Below are 19,073 nucleotides of genomic sequence, written 5' to 3' on the forward strand. Positions count from 1 at the left end.
GCGGTCCCTGAACAAGCTGGATCTGGTCAGGGCGATGAGTCTATCTGTCTAGGACGTCTTCCTTGCGAAAGACAGACTCTCTTTTCGTCATTCCAGATGGGGCGCGGAAAGGTCACCCGGCTTCCAAAGCTACTATTGCTCGCTGGATCAGATCGGCAATTTTGGAGGCCTACCGGGTTAAGCATCGAGTGGCCCCTCCGGGGATCAGAGCGCACTCTACCCGGGCAGTGGGTGCTTCCTGGGCGGTACGTCACAGAGCCTCCGCGCTGCAGCTTTGTAAAGCGGCAACCTGGTCTTCGGTTCACACGTTTGTGAAATTCTACAGGGTCCACACCTACGCTTTGACGGACGCCAGCCTAGGTAGGATTCTGCAGGCAGCGGTGGTGAGTCCACTGGCCTGATGGAAGTTTGTTTCCTTCCCACCCCAGGGACTGCTTTGGGACGTCCCATGGTCTCTGTGTCCCCCAATAAGGCGAACGAGAAAACAGGATTTTTGGGTTGCTTACCGTAAAATCTGTTTCTCGGAGCCTTCATTGGGGGACACAGCACCCTCCCATGTTCTACAACTCCTGTTCTTTGGTTGATTTGGTTACAGTTGAGTTGTTTGTTCTGTTTTCAATCCTGTTACTTCTCCTACTGCTTTCTCACTAACTGAGGAATTCCCTGCCGGTCGGTGGGGTGTACACTGCGGAGGAGGAGCTAACCTTTTTTTGTGCATAGTGTCAGCCTCCTAGTGGCAGCAGCATACACCCCATGGTCTCTGTGTCCCCCAATGAAGGCTCCGAGAAACAGATTTTACGGTAAGCAACCCAAAAATCCTGTTTGGTTTTTTTTTCACAAACGCAAAAATTGACCTAAATTTACCACTATCATGAAGCCCAATATGTCACGAAAAAACAATCTCAGAATCTCTAGGATGCGTTGAAGCGTTCCTGAGTTATTACCTCATAAAGGATACTGGTCAGAAATGCAAAAAATGGCCAGGTCATTAAGGTTAAAATAGGCTGGGTCATGAAGGGGTTAAAGAAAATGGGGAAAAAAAACATTGTGGAAGAGACTAAACCATGTTTATTTCTAAAAAAAAAAAAAAAAAAATTTGTGCTGTTTAACGTAACATCATTGGTACATAAATAAAAATCCAATAACTTTTTAGATTCCTCAGTAGAAGGCGAAGACAATGATGATGAAGAGGATGATGATGATGAAGAGGATGAAGATGGTGAAGAAGACAATCAAAAACGCTATGAGCTAAGACAAAGAAAAACTGTAGTGCCTTATCAAGTGCCCTTACAAGGTAATGCTGACAGCCACCTAGAGTGTGTTCATTCCTCTCCAGTCCATATAGTGTTCATTTTTAACACATTTTATAGCGGTATTTGGCTGTGTGCGGCTGGTGTTCTTACACCAAACTCTCCCCAACCATATCTTTATGGACCTTAGTTTTTGCCCTCAGCACAATCATGAGCCTTCAACAAACTGTTCCAACAAGGTTGAAAGTATTCAGTTGCAGACAATGTCTTGTATGTTGCTCTGATATTCACCAAAGCAAGATTCGTCCATTAAACGCCAGATAGAGATGTCATCTGTCACTTCACAAAACATTTCTACTTCTCCCGAGTCCAGTGGTGATGGCTTTAAAATCACTCCATCCGATGCTTGGCATTGTGCTTGGTGATGTACGACTGAATGCAGCTGCTTGACCTTGAAGCTCCCGCACGGGGCGCAGTGTTTGTCCTGATACCAGAAGAGGTCTGGACTCTGCAATTATGGGGCCAGCAGAGCGGTGGTGACTTTTCTTCCTTCAGCACTCGGCTCCCCACTCTAACGTTACGGGGTCTCCACTTTGTGGTTGAGTTGCTGCGGTTGCATGCACTTCTCAATAATATCACTCACAGGTGATGGGGGAAGATTTAGGAGAAATAATATTAATAATCTTTATGTAGCGCCAACATATTCTGCAGCGCTTTACGGTTTAACAGTTTCAAAACACAAGTCATAAGTAACGTTAACAATACAATAATTAAAGCAAAATAAGACGCCCCTGCTCGTGAGGGCTTACAATCTACAATGAGGTGAGGGAGATACAAAGTACAGGTGTGTATTTACAATGATATATTTACAATGAAGGTCCAGCCATCTTGAGGGAGTGAGGGATGGATGGAGATAGTGAATGGGCTACACGCGCACACTTACACATAGAATGAGTTTGATTAGTGAACGTGATAAGCCGCTCTGAACAAATGTGTTTTGAGGGAGCGCCTAAAACTATGCAAATTGTGGTTAGTCCTAATTTCTTGGGGTGCAGCATGGGAGAAGTCTTGGTCGGGAGAGGGAGGTACGGATTAGTGCAGAGGTTAGTCGAAAGTCGTTTGCAGAGCGCAGCGATCGGCTAGGCCGATAGACAGAAATGAGGGAGGAGATGTAGGGGGGTGCCGCACCGTGGAGAGCTTTGTGGGTGAGAACAAGTACTTTGAATTGGATCCTATAATGAATAAGCAGCTAGTGTTATGACTGACGAAGAGCGGACACGTCCGAGTACCAATTAGCCAGATGGACGATCCTGTAATGAACAGACTTGTTACCCCGGTAGCTCCTATTACAGGCCCGCGCTGGTATCAGTGAACTCTGCTCCGCCAGCCATTCTGTCACATATTAGTAAAGGCAGACGACATGGCGAGGGGGTGAAGGACTGGATGTAAAACCTGAGTTAAATGTGTAAAACATGCCCTAATACTTTTTTTTTCATATAGTCTATGTGCAAAGAAAAAGTGTAGTTTTATGCACCCTTATCGCCATTTCCTTTTGTAGCTTTCATCCTTTGTCATTATCTTGAGTATTCGTCTAAGTACGTTTGTTGGTACATCGCAGCTTAAATGTTACATTTCTGGATTATGTAAGAAACCTTTTTGCTTATGAATGCACATGAACACGTTTTCCAGGAGTACAAATTGTTTTTGTAAGCTGTCATTCAGGTCCTTTTGAGTAGGATGTAATGGCCGCCTCTGTAAATAACATGACGCGCCATCACAAATCCTGTAGCCTAGCATTTATTTTGCAGAAGTGCTTTGGCCAAGTGCTCTGCTGTACAGTAAACTTGCTGTGCTGCCGTGAGTGTGGGCAGCCTGTTGCTATCTGTAAAGAGTCGAGAGAGTCACCCAGTGCATTTATAAGTTTTCTTGACCTGTACAATGTTTTTCAATCAGAACCCAGACATCATAAGAAGCGCAATATGTTTTATGCTACCTCGACATCTCCTGCCAGGAGGCGCACATACCGGTTTGGATCTGCTGGACCAAGAAGTCCTTATTGCAAGAGGCGACTCAACAGGTTAGGAAGCGAAACCATGCTTTTCTCATATGACTGTCTACTGATCTAGCATACCTCTGCTTTGGATTGAGAGTTTTGTTCTTGACTTTTTCCTAATACTTTTCATAACATTTCCAAATGTATGATAATAGAAATACTTTGATGGTTTAGGAGGAGACATGCTTTACACAGCAGCGACTCCACTTCTTCCTCCTCGTCGGATGATGAACAGCACTTTGAGAGGCGTATGAACCGGAGCCGCAACAAGGCCATCAGCAGGTACGAGGTTTCCTGATTGAACTTAATAGGTGTAATAGATTAGCAGTAATACATTGTGCGACTGGTCTGTGTATGTGTGTACCTTTTTGGTTATATTGCTAGACACAGATGATTTTTTTTTTTTTTCTTAAAGATGTCTCCCGATGAACTTCTTGAGAGATGACTTGAAGGGAATACAAAAAGATCGGTTGAAAATTGGGGCTAGCCTTGCTGATGTTGATCCCATGCAACTTGATACATCTGTAAGTGAGGACTGCTTTCTTGGTAGATTTACACTGATTTATTTTTTCTCGCACATTCAAGTTTTCCGCTGTACGAAAGAAAATCTTATTCATGTACATATTCTTTTAATAGGTGCGTTTCAGCAGTGTTGGTGGCCTCTCTAGACATATAGCCTCTCTGAAAGAGATGGTGGTTTTCCCATTGCTCTATCCAGAAATCTTTGAAAAATTTAAAATCCAGCCTCCACGGTACGTAAATTTGTGCCTCGCTGGAGTTTTAATGTATTTTGTTCCACTCTGTACGCAACCATACCAAGTTGCATGATAACCTATATTAGTGGTTACCTTTTAGTTAATAATATTGCACTAAGCTTCAGTTTGCTATCCCCATTAATTTTCAGACTCTGATAAGTTTCAGATTTTTCTCCTGTGACTGTCTCACAGTAATATAGGCTGGATATGAGGTCTGTGTGTAAATGGGGTGCTGCTCTCTTCGTTGTCTCATTTATCAGCACAGTTTCCCACTTCATACGATGTTCCTCCTTTGTTGTAGACTGTTTTCCCTGCCCTCTGTGATACTGTAATTTCCCTCCTCTCCATGTATTGAAGATCTATTCAATGCCCCCTCCCTTCTGCTGTCTCTAAGGCTAGGTTCACATTACGTTTAGCAGCCCGTTAAACGCATAGAGTTGATGGGCTGCTAACGATATAGCATAACGCGATTGCGTTATGCTATACCCGCTAGCACAGATGATTAATCAGCGCTAGTGGTGACGGAGCCTCAGACGCTGCAGCCCGCGTCCGAGGCTCCGTCAGTTAATGACGGCACATCGCGAGCGCGTGTTGCTTTATGGCATGCATCATGATGGGGCTCAATGGCAGCGTTAACGGACCGCGTTATACCGCGGTGTAACGCAGTCCGTCAACGTACTGCCTAAAACGCAGTGTGACCCCGGCCTAACACAGAGATTGGAGATGAGAACAGAGAAAGAAACATCAAGCTTTGACTTGATTTGTAACATTTTTGCAAAAGCTGTCCGATACAAGACATAATAGAGGAATAGTTAATGAACAATGTTTATAAAGTTGCTTAAGTTTGCATTCTGGAAGCAAATGAACATGAATAAATATGCAAAGATATACGTAAACTGCATTTACAACCTGTGCCTTGTTCCGAAATCTCTTAATCCAGGGGGTGTTTGTTCTATGGTCCTCCTGGTACTGGCAAGACCTTGGTTGCTCGTGCGTTGGCTAATGAATGCAGTGTGGGTGACAGAAGAGTCGCTTTCTTCATGAGGAAAGGTGCCGATTGCTTGAGCAAGTGGGTCGGAGAGTCTGAGCGCCAGCTGCGATTATTATTCGATCAGGTAAATTTACAGTCTGGGTATTGGGCCTGAAATGACAGTTGCTCTCAAGTAATTGTTTACGTGCATAGGAAACGATTTTTAGAACACTTATTATAAATTGATAGTAACGGGCATTGGCAAATGATTGCGATTCCTGATGATTAACATGTCCAAGTAGCTTCCTTTCTATAATTAATGATGATGCTCACCCACCATTTACCGTGAAAAGATGCAAAAAGAAAAAAAAGATGCCGCAGACAAAAAAAAGTAATTTTCTCTATTGCTTCATTGGGGGACACAGAAACCATGGGTGTATGCTGCTGGCACTATGTACACAAAAAGGTTAGCTCCTACCAGGGCTGTGGAGTCGGAGTCGGTGCTCATTTTGGTGGAGTTGGAGTCGGTATAAAATGGACCGACTCCGACTCCTAAAATATATAATAAATTGGGTACAGTAATTCAATGCAGGATGTGCTGAATATTTTTTCATAGGAGTTTGGGAAAGTTATGAAATGTCCTATAAATGACTGTTCTATTCCTGATCTAAGGCTACATTCACACAACGTTTTTCCTGTGTTTTTTGAGGATACGTTTTTCAGCTGCAAAAGCTGATCATCTTTTTAAAAAACTGCATCACCTGAAAGGTTTTTGAGCTCATAGATAATGTTTTCAATAGCAAAAGCAGATTAGAAATCTGCTCTATCTATCCATTTATCCATATCTGTCTATCCATATCGTATCTGTACCAAAAAGAATGAAAACCGGGTAGTACACCAATATATATTCTGTTCTATCTAAACATCTTGATTATTGGATCATAAAAATGATTAAATGTCTGAGGTTCACATTGTACTACAATAAATTTTTCACTTAAATATAAGCAATATGGGTGGGAGTCGGAGTCGGTGTAAGGGAAATTGAGGAGTCGGAGTCGCAGGTTTGGCTTACCGACTCCACAGCCCTGGCTCCTACTCTGCAGTATACACCCCACTGACCGGCACGAATTTCCTCAGTTTAGCTTAGTGTCAGTAGGAGGTAGACACGGGTCTTTCATTAGACCCATATCTACCTCACTGTACACCGTTTTCTTTTCAGGTTTTTCGGAGGGATACAGAGTGATTGGTCACATCTGTGGTCCCACAAAGAGACTGAGTATGGCGTGTACTGCCACCCCGTATCCTCATAGCTCTCCACGGCAGGACCAAGAGCCCCGAGCACGGATGCGTGTCAGGCGATCCAGCTGGTCCTCGTCTCCCGCCCACTTGCCCATCAGAGCCTGTCGGTCTGGGAGAGACGCGGACATCCTTCTGCACTGGATGATGGGGGTACCATCTTCCTCCACAGGTTTTTTGCTCAGAAGACAGGATCAGGTAAAGGTTAAGTATGGGACCCCTGAGTGGCATTTCCCCCAGGTATCACGGCTCCCCTCAGCATCCCCTTCCTCTCCCTGCCCCCCCTCACCTCCTCCTCCCCGGCGGCACTTATCTCAGTTCTTCTTAGCAGCCGGGCTGCAGGCATGGATCCATTGAGGAGCGGTCGCCGCGGCAGTGCAGCGCTGTCTCCGCGCCACATTTACTCCAGGCCCCAGCTTCAATTTGGGCCTTGCTCGGCGTCGCGGCCATGCCCCCCGCCTTCTTCCTTAGGCGGGCTTCTCTCCCACCCCTTCTAGGCCTGCCCACCGCTCTCTTCCTCTGTCTGCGCTCCGGAGGCGGCCTTCAGCCTCTTAGCCTGCCTATGGGCAGCGGACGGCGCCATCTTCAGCCCCCTTACTGCGGTTAGCCCTGTCCTCTCCTCTCTGTCTCCTCAAGGAAGCGTGCGCTTTTCTATCCGGCTCCTCTCAGGCTGCCGCAATTTTCTCAGCCTGTCAGCCGGACTCAGTCTCCCCCATCTGTGGCCCCGCAGGTCCAGACGAGCTGTGCAGCAGCGCTTGCTGGAAGCATCTACATGACACCGGACCGTGAGTAGGCTCTGCTCTGCAGACTGACACCCTCCTCTGCCTCCTGTCCCCCAACCTTCCGGCACTCCTCCAGTGACTGATCCCTCATTATGTCTAAAGGTACTGTCACACTTAGCGATGTACCAGCGATCCCGACCAGCGATATGACGCGGTCAGGATCGCTGGTACATCGCTAAGTGGTCGCTAGTGAGCTGCCACACAGGCAGATCTCACCAGCGACGTCGGGGGTCGCTACTTACCTGTCACACTAGGCGATCCTGACGTCCTCCCGCCCGGCTCCACGCTCATCTCTCCACAGGAAGATGACGACGAGAAACAGTCCTGGACGTTCTCGCGCGATCAGCGATAACCAGCGGGGGAGCCGGTCGTAGGTAAGTATCAGACACAGCGATATTGCTAGCGATATCGCTTAGTGTGACAGGCCCTTTACTCTAAGCCTTATCGTGCTCGTCCCCCTTCTTCCTCCACTTGCACTTTAGTCAAGTTCTTTGCATGTTCTCCTTGCAAACGCAAACTTCCCTCAGGTCAGTCCACTCCCCTCTGCCTTGACTGCAGCAATCCCATTCAGCCCACCGCCCAGGAACCCCCTATTGCTCCACGTGAGAGTGAATCCCCCCATTCCTGACTGGGCTTCTCTATCTCAATCAGTGGCGGATCTCACCAGGGTGTCTCAGTCCCTAGTGGCCGTTCTTGATAAGTTGCCCCTGGACACTTCTGCAGGATCCAGCAGGTCACAAGAGGCTCCATCTGAGCCAGCTAGCATGAGCCGCAAAAGGCCCAGGCAGGATCTCTGGCTGGAATCCTCTCCTCACCCCATCTCACCACATAGTCCTTCCCAGCAGTCTCCTTCCCATGCCTCCTCACCCGTGTCAGGTGAAGCGTTCTCGGATGCGCCATCCGAAGAGATTTTAGAGCTGGATTCGGACCATGCCGCGGACATGAAGGTTACGGTACAGAACCTCATTGCAGCGATTAACCACACTTTTCGACATCACATACTCTCCTGCGAAACCCTCAGATTAGGAGGTTTCGTTCAGACGGGCAGAAGCACCTTCCAGAGTCTTTGCTTCTCACTCTGAGTTTGACAAGCTCCTCACCAGGGAAAGAGAAAATCCGACCAGGCGCTTTCAAAGAGGGACGCGTCTCGGCTTGCTGTATCCATTTTCTCAAGAGCTCACCGACAACTGGTCGGCTTCCCCCTCTGTAGACCCTCCTATGTCCAGAACACGGTCCTTCCGATTTCAGGTGTGGCGTCTCAGAAGGATTCTAACGACAGGATCATAGAATCCTTAGCAAAGTCAGCATTCGAAGCGGCTGTGATGGTGCTAAGCCTGGCTTTTGCTTCCACTTGGGTAGCAAAGGCCATAGCTACTTGGGCGGAGGATCTCCGCCAAGGCATTCTTGATGGAGCCCAACCAGAGCGACTGGCCGAGCTAGCCAACCAGATTTCCCATGCAGGGGAATATTTAGTCTCTGCCTCCTTAGATGCCGCGTCTTGCGCAGCTCAAGTGTCCAGCAACGTAGTTGCAATCCGGCGTAGAATTTGGCTCAAGGCTTGGCAGGCGGATTTGTCATCAAAAAAGTCCCTTACCAATCTGCCTTTTCAGGGAGCGTGTCTTTTCGGATCCCAGCTGGGGGCACAAGCTCTCTTCTCCCTCAGTCCAAGCCTCGTAGACCCCCTCCAAGGCGTCAGTTTAGGTCCTTCCGCCGCGTCGCTACGGCAGAACCTTTTTCCAACCAACAAAGGCCGCAAGCACGCCAGGATAGGAAGAAGGTCTCCTTTAGGCTAACTCCCTCCTGGTGATCTCACTCCTCCCAGGGCAGATCCTCCAGGTCCAGAACTGGATGGTCCACATTGGCATGACTATCAGCAAAGTCCCGAGGCGCCTTCCCAACTCAGCGGCCGACTCTTTTTCTTCAGAAACGTCTGGCTTGCCTCAGTGAAAGACGCTTGGGTCAGGGAAGTTGTATCCTCAGGATACAAGGTAGAGTTCATTTCTCGGCCCCGGGATCGCTTCTTCGAGTCCCAACCTCCAAAAGATCCCGCCTTAGTTCCGGGTTTCTTTGCATCCATCGCCTCTCTTCTCAGTTCCGGGGTGATTGTGCCCGTTCCCGAAACAAAACGATTCACAGGGTTTTACTCAAACCTATTTGTAGTGCCGAAAAAAGGCGGCGCGGTTCGGCCCATTCTGGACCTTAAACCACTGAACAAGAGGGTCCGCCTGTGACATTTCAGGATGGAGTCCCTTTGTTCAGTAATCGCTTCCATTGGCATGACTATCAACAAAATTCTGAGGCGCCTTCCCAACTGGGCGGCCGACTCCTTTTCTTCAGGGACGTCTGGCTTGCCTCGGTGGAAGACGCTTGGGTCAGGGAAGTTGTATCCTCAGGATACAAGATAGAGTTCGTTTCTCGGCCCCGGGATCGCTTCTTCGAGTCCCGAGTACAAAAAACCTCACCTTAGTTCCAGGTTTCTTGCATCCATCGCCTCCCTTCTCAGTTCCAGGGTGATTGTGCCCGTTCCCGAAACAGAACAATTACTCTTTTTGTAGTGCCGAAAAAAGGCGGCGCGGTTCGGCCCATTCTGGACCTCAAACTACTGAATAAGAGGGTTCGCCTGCGACATTTAAGGATGGAGTCCCTTTGTTCAGTAATCGCTTCCATGGAGGCGCAGGAATTCATGTGCTCAATAGACATTCAAGATGCCTATCTGCATGTCCCCATTTTTCCCGGGCATCAGAAATTCCTGCGTTTCGCTATTCACCTGGACCACTACCAGTTTGTCGCCCTGCCGTTCGGTCTCGCCACATCGCCCATAGTGTTTACAAAGATCATGGCGGCGTTGATGGCCCTGTTGAGGATCAGAGGTCTCGTCCTCTTTCCATACCTCGACGACATTTTAATCAAAGCTCCGTCTTTTCACCAGACTCTCCAAAGTCTTACCATCGATCTCGACACCCTGTCTAGTTTCGGGTGGCTCGGAAACAAAAGGAAGTCCTGACTTGTTCCGACTCAACGTCTTGTGTTTCTAGTCTAATTGTTCGACACCCATCGATCGAGCGTCTTTCTCCCCGATGAGAAGATGATCTCTCTGCGGCGAGATGTACGATCGCTGCAGAGCCCACAGCATCCATCTGTCTGGTCTGCCATGAGTCTTGGGAAAGATGGTGGCTACGGCCGAAGTGATTCCCTTTGCTCAGTTTCATTCGAGACCGCTTCAACAGGCCATCCATTCTCGGTGGAACAGGTCTGTCTTTTCCCTGGATCGTCCAATTCGCCTTTCGTCCCGGGTCAAACAGTCCCTCAATTGGTGGCTGACGTCACCTCTCATTTCCCTAGGCCGGTCGTTCCTTCCGATTCACTGGCAGATTGTGACAACGGACGCCAGCCTTCTCGGCTGGGGTGCAGTGTTTCGCAATCAGACTGTTCAGGGACGGTGGTCAACTCGAGAGACAACTCTGCCGATCAACGTCCTCGAGATACGGGCGGTTTTTCTGTCTCATTCACTGGGAAAGGCTTCTCATGGGTCTGCCGATCAAGATTCAGACAGACAATGCCACAGCGGTGGCATGTCAACCACCAAGGGGGGACACAGAGTTCCTCGGCTCTAGCGGAAGTGTCTAAGATTCTCCACTGGGCAGAGGCATCTGTCCCAGCGATATCCGCCGTCCACATTCCCGGCGTGGACAACTGGGCTGCCGATTTTCTCAGCTGCGAGGGTCTCGCGGCCGGAGAGTGGTCCTTACATCCGGATGTCTTTCATCAACTTTGCCGTTGTTGGGGGACTCCGGACGTAGATCTGCTGGCGTCTGAACAGGAAGGTCCCACAGTTCGTATCCAGGGCCCGAGATCCTCTCGCAGTGGGCGCCGATGCTCTGACAATTCCCTGGTCTCAGTTCAAGCTTCCTTATCTGTTCCCTCCCCTGCCTCTTCCCAAGCTGTTGAAGAAAATCAAGGCGGAAGGGTACCAGTCATTCTCATCGCTCTGGATTGGCCCAGAAGGTCTTGCTTCGCGGACAACGTCAACCTTCTCGCGGCCCCCCCCGGAAGCTTTCAGACAGAGCAGATCTGCCACCTCAGGGTCCAATCTGCCACCCCAATTCTCTGCCGCTCAATTTAACGGCGTGGCTGTTGAGACCACGGTTCTGAAACGGTCAGGTTTTTCAGATCGGGTTATTCACACCATGATCCGGGCTAGAAAGCCATCGTCTTCCAGAATTTATCGTACGTGGAAGGCCTATTTCACTTGGTGCGAGGCCAATGACATTCCGCCCATGTCCTTTTCACTCCCTTCCATCCTGGCGTTCCTCCAGGCAGGCCTAGATGTGGGCCTTGCCCTCAGCTCTTTAAAGGGTCAAGTCTCGGCACTTTCCATTCTTTTCCAGAAGACGTTGTCATCCCTTCAAGACCTTTCTTCAGGGAGTGGCTCATGCAGCACCTCCGTACCTCGCTCCCGTGGATCCATGGGATCTCAATCTGGTCCTGGAGGGCTCTACAAGGTTCACCCTTTGAACCTCTCAGAGAAGTTCTTGTCGCCCCCTTTTTCTTGGTGCTGCACCAGGATAAGGTGGTCCTGCGACCCCCGCCTTCCTAAGGTGGTGTCCACTTTCCACCTAAATGATGACATTGTTCTCCCGTCCTTTTGTCCAGGTCAAGTCCACCCGCTTGAGCGCTTTTTGAACAAGCTAGACCTGGTCAGGGCGATGAAGGTCTACCTGGCTAGGACGACTCCCTTGCGGAAGACAGACTCACTTTTCATCATTCCAGATGGTGCGCGGAAAGGTCAGCCGGCCTCTAAGGCTACTATTGCTCGCTGGATCAGATCGGCAATTTTGGAAGCCTACTGGGTCAAGCATCGAGTGCCCTCTCCTGGAATTAGAGCTCACTCTATCCGGGCAGTGGGTGCCTCCTGGGCGGTGCGCCACGAGCCTCCGCGCTGCAGCTTTGCAAAGCTGCAGCCTGGTCTTTGATCCACATGTTTGCCAAATTTTACGAGGTCCACACCTACGCTTCGGCGGACGCCATCCTAGGCAGAAGGATCTTGCAGGCGGCGGTGGCGAGTTCACAGACCTAATGGAAGTTTGCTTCTCCCTCCCCAGGGACTGCTTTGGGACGTCCCATGGTTTGTGTCCCCCAATGAAGTGATAGGGAAAACAGGATTTTTGGGTTGCTTACCGTAAAATCTGTTTCTCGGAGCCTTCATTGGGGGACACAGCACCCTCCCATGTTTTGCAACTCCTTTTCTTTTGTTTGTTGGTTAGTTGAGTTGTCCTGTTTTTACTCTATTTTGTTACTTCTCCTCCTGCTTTCTCACTAACTGAGGAAATTAGTGCCGGTCGGTGGGGTGTATACTGCGGAGGAGGAGCTAACCTTTTTTTGTACATGGTGTCAGCCTCCTAGTGGCAGCAGCATACACCACCCATGGTTTGTGTCCCCCAATGAAGGCTCTGAGAAACAGATTTTACGGTAAGCAACCCAAAAATCCTGTTTCTAATCTCTGTTCTATACATAGGCTTACCAAATGCGTCCTTCCATAATCTTTTTTGACGAGATTGATGGCTTGGCTCCTGTACGGTCAAGCAGGCAAGACCAGATTCACAGGTATGCTAGAAAACTTCCCAATGTTACTTCAACAATTTTTTTTTTTTTTTTTTTTTTAAATAATGCTAAATCTAAAAATTTGCAAGTAAGGATGGTGTGTACATTTTGTTTATCACTATATATTTTTATATTTATCTGCTATACAGTCCAAGAGATATGGGTCTTTTTATTTACTGCGCCCAATAAGAGGATTTTTGGGATTTAACAAACTCACATCCTCATAGCCTTCATTGGTGGAGAACCCAGGAATCAGTGGGTGTACACTGCTGCCACCAGGATCCTACCAGTAAGAATTACTACTAAGAAATAAGTCGGCTACTCCCCTGCAGAAGTACACCCACCTGAAGACCCCAGACTACACAAGCTAGTGAGAATGCAGTAGCAGGTGTGACAACGAAGAACAGTACAGTAGAACGGAGCAATCAGTTATTGGTCACAATGGAAATAAAGCATCCCAAAAAGGTAGCTGTTGTGCACCCCAATGAAGCTACTAGAAAGGGATTTTACATTAAGTACTAAAAATCGTCTTCTCAGTTGTTTGAGGACACAAGAAATGTCACAATGGTGGGAAACAGAAGTAATCCAAGAACAAGATGGGTAATATAAGGCAGATCTCTCAAGCCATAACCCAGGTGACTGCCTGTAGTAGCCTATCTACTCGGACTCATGTCAACCGACGTAAAGATAAAAACACTTTAAAAGTTTGTATGGCCGGCTAGGTATCAGCCTGATGAACTGCCCAGGAGGCCCCCCGCTGCCCAGGTGGAGCGAGCGGTAACCCCTGGCAGATGCACTTTGTCCTTAGCCGGATACAATTCCTGAATGGTAGAACAGATGCAAGTGATGGAAGCCTTACAAGCCCACCATGGTTTATCCTTAAGTAGGGAAGGGAAACCTCTTGAGGTGACCTTAAATTAATGTGACTTCAAGAGGTCTAACAAATTATCCCTCCCTCAGATGTTTCCAGACCACCCTCTAAGGGTATGTGTCCACTTTCAGGAATTGGCAGCGCTTTTGACGCAGCACATGTCTGCTACGTCCAAAGCGCAGCCGGCTATTGAATGCAGGTGAATCCGCATGTATTCTTTGAACAGTGCGTAATCGCTGTGTCCAATACATTGTACGGGTGAAATTTATCTTGCGGAGACTCGTGTCTCCGCAAGATAAATTGACATTCTGCGGTCTGCAAAGACGCGCCACATGTCCGTCTCTGCGGGAGAGCCACAGGCGTCTTAGCACGCATAGTGGGAATGAGATTTCTTGAAATCCCATCCACTATGCTGTAACATCTGGACTCTGTGGCTGTACGCAGCGTTTACTTACCATGGGCACATACCCTAAAGTGTTGAAATTGCCACATTAGAAAATATCCCCAACCATGTGGCAGCACTAAACCTTGATCTTTGGGTAGCTGTAATTTTTCCAGGTTTATTCTTGGATTACCTCTTTTCCAGACAGGTCTCTGAAGATGTTGTGCATTTTACTAAACTAAGACTTGGGAATACAGACTTGGGAAGTTGTTTGTGAATGACACAAAGGATGGAGGGCATGAGGCACATGTTAAGATTTGTTCTACCCAGAGCCAATTCCAGTTGTTTCCCCCAAATCTCTAACTTTATTTCTAGAGTTGATTACCAGAGGACTCAGATTTAGGAGGGGTATAATCATTAGTCTCTTGTAATATAGATAGTATATTAAACTTTCCAATAGTGCAGAAATCTAAATATCTTATCCAGCCCCATCATATCTCCTGCATCCAAGGGAATTGTTGCAGATTTTGACCATTTCGTTGTGAGCACCAAGGAGGTCCCAGACTGTCCTATTATCTTCGTTAGGAACCAGACAGTACAAGATCATCAGTGTTTAGGGCGATCCTTTCTTCCTTGTTGCCATACTTAAAGCCCTCTAGTCTGGGATGTTTTCTAATAAGGCAAATCGTAATGGAGATAACAGACAGCCCTGGCTCGTACCTTTGTGAAGCACAAAGCTGTCAAATGTCCCCATAGGCCTCACTCTGGCAGTCAGTGCTTTGTATAGTAGCATTATCCACCTAATAATTTTGGGACCAAAACCCAACTCTTGTAGCCTGGCCCAGATAAATCCCCACTCCACATTGGCAAGTACCTTTTTGGTTTCTAGTTAAAGCATAGTCTTATGCATGGGATCTGCCTCTGCTGCTTGTAAATTGAGGAATAATCTGCACAAATTAATGGCTGCTGACTTTGAGGGCACTTGATGGAGGTGAACTACTGAAATAATTGCCATCCTTGAGCTTTGCGAGGATTTTTGGCAATATTTGTTTACATCCGATGTCAGTGAGTCTATAGGAGTCGGTTAGTTCTATCTTTTCCTTCCTTTGGCAAAACCACTATTATGTCTTCACACACAGATTTTTACAATTCCCCTGACAGAAATGCATTATAAACTGTCTGGTAAATACAGATTACTTCAGTGTACTAGTATCTTCAGCTTCAGTCCTGGGCAACAAATGTCTAAAACCCCTTTCGACTTGAACTTGAACAATTTTCGTTCAGTCTGAATGGAATCGGGTTGACATCTGGAGCGCTCCATCAAAGTCAAATCTGCTGAAAGACATCCGGGAGAAAAGAGACTGCCTACCCACAGATAGCCCGTCATGGCTTCTGCAGCCCAGTAGACCACTGCGGATATATGAGCCCCTGAGATTGCTGCATTTTTTTTCTACAGAGACAAGAATCTGAGAGGCCTCTGCCATGGCTGCAGGACAAAACGTTCCGCACTTACAGTTGGCAGTGACATTGTCTAACTGGATCCAGACGAGTAGACCTGATGGAGAATGAATAGAATAGTGATCCTGAGCTCCAGGATGTTGAGGACTATGGGATTCAAAGGGTGTTCCCTTACAATAGACCTCGGTAAGTCCGCTCCCTGCATAGAAGACTGGTGTTTCATGTCACTATCTGCCAATGAATAGCAAAGAGCAGAGCGGCTGAGGCAAAGGAGGGTAGAGAACCACCACGAGACCAAACCCCCTGGGAAAATTTGGTTTTGTCCCAATGAGACAAGAGGGCAAGCTGCATGAGGAAACCGAGCAAAGGGCGTTCTCAACAGCAGTAACAATCTGCCCCAGGACACGATGCCGAAGCTGGGAAATGGCAACAGGCTCCACGGGATGCTTCAGTCCATCTGGAGAGCACCATTTCTAGGTAAGAATGTCATCCATGAAGGGGACAAAAATCCCCATGGCACATGACAGCCACTATTGCTGCTTTGATCTTTGTGAACACTCGGCCTGTAGTGGGGAGCCACGACTGAATGAGAATGATGGAGATGGGCGTCAAAAATGTCCCACAGAGGACCAATTCTCAGGTTTCCATAGAGGCTACAATGGAACCAGACACTACATTATGAAGCGGTGTAGTTGGGGCCGTTAGGTGAACAGCTTGAATTTCCAGATGGGCAAGACGAAATGATTAGAATAAAAAAACCAGTAAAGCACCCTGGCACCGACTGACAGCGACTCAACGTTAGGGACGGCCTGTGTCTGCTTTCTAGGTGACACTAATCTACACTGGTTTAGTCCATTGTCTGCAGGGGAAGTATTTTGCCAAGACCCTAAATTAAACTGCCCATATCTCTGGAAATGTGTATGGCAGATAAAAAAGAAAAGAAAACCGCAGGAAAATAAAGTATAAAATAAAAGCAAAAATTGGGCCATTTTTGTTTTGGTGACACGACACGTTCCCTTTAAAAACCAAGAGCATCAAGTCTTTAGGGGATTTTCGGGTGGTTTATGCCCTTAATTTACTATTATAGCTGAATTATAATATGTTAGATTACAACTATAAATAGTTATGGATATTTTAATCTTGAAAACATACAATAAGATGTTTTTCTTTTTAATGTCAGCTCCATAGTATCCACGCTGCTGGCTCTAATGGATGGATTGGACAGTCGAGGCGAGATCGTCGTGATAGGAGCCACCAACAGACTTGACTCCATAGATCCAGCCCTTAGGAGACCCGGACGATTTGACAGAGAATTTCTTTTCAACCTGCCAGACAGAGATGTAAGTGGTGCCCTAAAGGTACAGGATGCCCACACTGACTCGCTGCTCCTGGCAGGCAATCTGTACATTGTTAAAATAACAGACTCCCATTCATTATTTATTTTTTGTTTTTGTTTTTTTCTTTTTTTCTTTTTTGATCAAAATGGAGAAAAATATCTGAAATTGTCACACATAAGCCATTAAGTGCACAAAAAAGTCAAGGGGTTATGGCGTACATTTGCATATCCCAAATTTATCTTTAGAAAGTGGCAAATGATGAATTAAAGAAAAAATATGCCTTCTGTGACAAACAAGAAAATTGATGATGAGATTGCAAAGGCACAAAACAGATAATGAATTGCAAGAGGAAAACACAAGTCATGTAAAAAATGTTAATTCAATGATTAATGTTGTATGTAATGTTTCATAAGTGTGATTTGCATTAAATTCTGTTTAATTTTACCCACTTTCTATGGTCATAACCTCACGATTTAAACACTTTCTGTATATTACTAGGCAAGACTGGAAATTCTTAAAATTCATACCAAAGAGTGGAACCCCAAACCATCAGAAATGTTTCTGCAAGAATTAGCTGAGAAATGCGTTGGTAGGATTTTTTTTTTTTAAGTCCTTGTTATGTTAGTATTAAGCATAGCCCTGCATTTGTGTTTTTGGTAATTGATTCCTGCTTTCTCTCCCCCTGAAGGGTATTGTGGTGCCGATATAAAATCCGTGTGTGCTGAGGCAGCGCTGTGTGCTCTCCGCAGACGTTACCCTCAGATATACACCACGTCAGACAAGTTGTTGTTAGATATATCTACTATTAAAATGACTGCCAAAGACTTCATATTAGCCATGCAGAAAATTGTGCCGGCTTCACAGAGGGCGGTGGTTTCTCCAGGCCAAGCCTTGCCCTCCATTATTCAGCCTCTGCTGCAGAGCACGTTACATAACATCCTGGTCGCCTTAAGGAAAGTTTTCCCACACGCAGATGAAGGACTCAAGAGCAAAGAATCCGGTGTGTAAACCGTATATTCGAAGAGAATGTTTATTTTGACGACTGAGCCCTCAGAAAAATACGATTGTAAAATGTTATGGATTTAATCTTATTGCAGCAACAACAAACGTAACATTTAGTAAATTATTTTCCTTTTAGTTTTGGGAAATATCTGATCAAAATCTCATCCTCTGTGGATTTTCATCTGCAAATTCAGATATAAAATTTCTAGTAATTTGGTTCTCAGTGAGAAGAAAACCTTAACAAACTGATAATTACTAGTATTACATCTTCAATAATTTATTTTGGTAGTTTTGAGCCTTTTTTTTTTTTTTTGTGTCTCTTTTCTTTTCTGCTTAATGGTTTTTCTTCTTTTTTTTTTTTTTTTTTTTTTTTTTTGTTTAGCATCCTCAAGCGCCATGCTGGATGAGGACTTGCTGTACAGTGATGATGAGCAGCCCTCCATGTTTGAAAACGGGATTGTTCACAAGGTCACCAACAACCAAAAAGAAAGTCGCCTGTTTCTTCACCTCAGTGTGTAAGTATTGTACGGTAATGGATCTTTGGATCTGGGTAACTTTTTGTCTGTGCAGCATCAAAGGAGTGTAGTCGGATTGGGGGCTGTAATGGCTCCAGCTATCCTCTTGGCTACAGAGCTGTACTTGCAGGTTCGATTGGAAAAAATCTTGTAAGCACTGCACATATTGGACTACCGCTAATAACTGCAGTGATTGCTCATGACCCATTCAACAAGCAGTATACAATAAAAATTCCTCTATTTTAAGATCTGCAATTCACTGATTTCTACGAGCGTTTTACAGTTTTCAATGTTAACGAGTGTGAGACCTACCCTATAAATTACATCTATGTATGAGGAATAATTCTGAGGTTTTATTGCAGTAATGCAAATCAACAGCCGACATGTTACAGACCCAGGATGCTGCTTTCAGGATGTCCTGGTCTCGGTCAGGGGACACACTTGGCTCCAGCAGTCATTCACGCTTTGGAGAAATTCACTGTATACACACTGGACTTGGCCGTTCTTTTCGGTGTCAGTATCGTGTCTCCAGAAGAAAACTGTGCACAGGTAATGACGAGGGTGTTTATGTAGGAAATCACAAAGATCTTGCCTTTAAAAGTAGAGATGAAATTTCAAAGGCTTAAGCGCTCCTACCTCTTCAGATGGCTTTCAGCTGAAAGATGCCCGCCGAATGATCAGCGGAACAATTGATTCCCAGACTCTCCCATACACAGGAACGCTTACGTTGTTGTCATGTGGGGGATGTGTGTGGGTCTCTCAACTTCAGTGCTGCAGCATTTCACTGGATAAGCAGCAGAG

The 19,073-nt window shown here is 46.6% G+C and overlaps 1 protein-coding gene across 3 annotated transcripts in view; it reads left to right on the forward strand.

The window, feature by feature from the left end:
• The window catches only part of ATAD2 (ATPase family AAA domain containing 2), a 78,383-nt gene that overhangs the window by 37,909 nt on the left and 21,401 nt on the right, over positions 1 to 19,073 (forward strand). For all 3 annotated transcript variants that reach the window (XM_073590289.1, XM_073590287.1, XM_073590288.1), the window contains exons 7-18: positions 1,154 to 1,294; positions 3,204 to 3,327; positions 3,478 to 3,585; positions 3,719 to 3,827; positions 3,940 to 4,055; positions 4,999 to 5,173; positions 12,622 to 12,710; positions 16,599 to 16,758; positions 17,254 to 17,344; positions 17,444 to 17,755; positions 18,140 to 18,272; positions 18,635 to 18,821. In XM_073590289.1, coding sequence (XP_073446390.1) covers positions 1,154 to 1,294; positions 3,204 to 3,327; positions 3,478 to 3,585; positions 3,719 to 3,827; positions 3,940 to 4,055; positions 4,999 to 5,173; positions 12,622 to 12,710; positions 16,599 to 16,758; positions 17,254 to 17,344; positions 17,444 to 17,755; positions 18,140 to 18,272; positions 18,635 to 18,821 — 1,745 coding nt within the window. The remainder of the gene's footprint in view (positions 1 to 1,153; positions 1,295 to 3,203; positions 3,328 to 3,477; positions 3,586 to 3,718; positions 3,828 to 3,939; positions 4,056 to 4,998; positions 5,174 to 12,621; positions 12,711 to 16,598; positions 16,759 to 17,253; positions 17,345 to 17,443; positions 17,756 to 18,139; positions 18,273 to 18,634; positions 18,822 to 19,073) is intronic.

Source organism: Dendrobates tinctorius, unplaced genomic scaffold (assembly GCF_039654945.1).
Source record: "Dendrobates tinctorius isolate UK_male_01 unplaced genomic scaffold, ASM3965494v1 ptg000116l, whole genome shotgun sequence".
Lineage (NCBI taxonomy): Eukaryota > Metazoa > Chordata > Amphibia > Anura > Dendrobatidae > Dendrobates > Dendrobates tinctorius.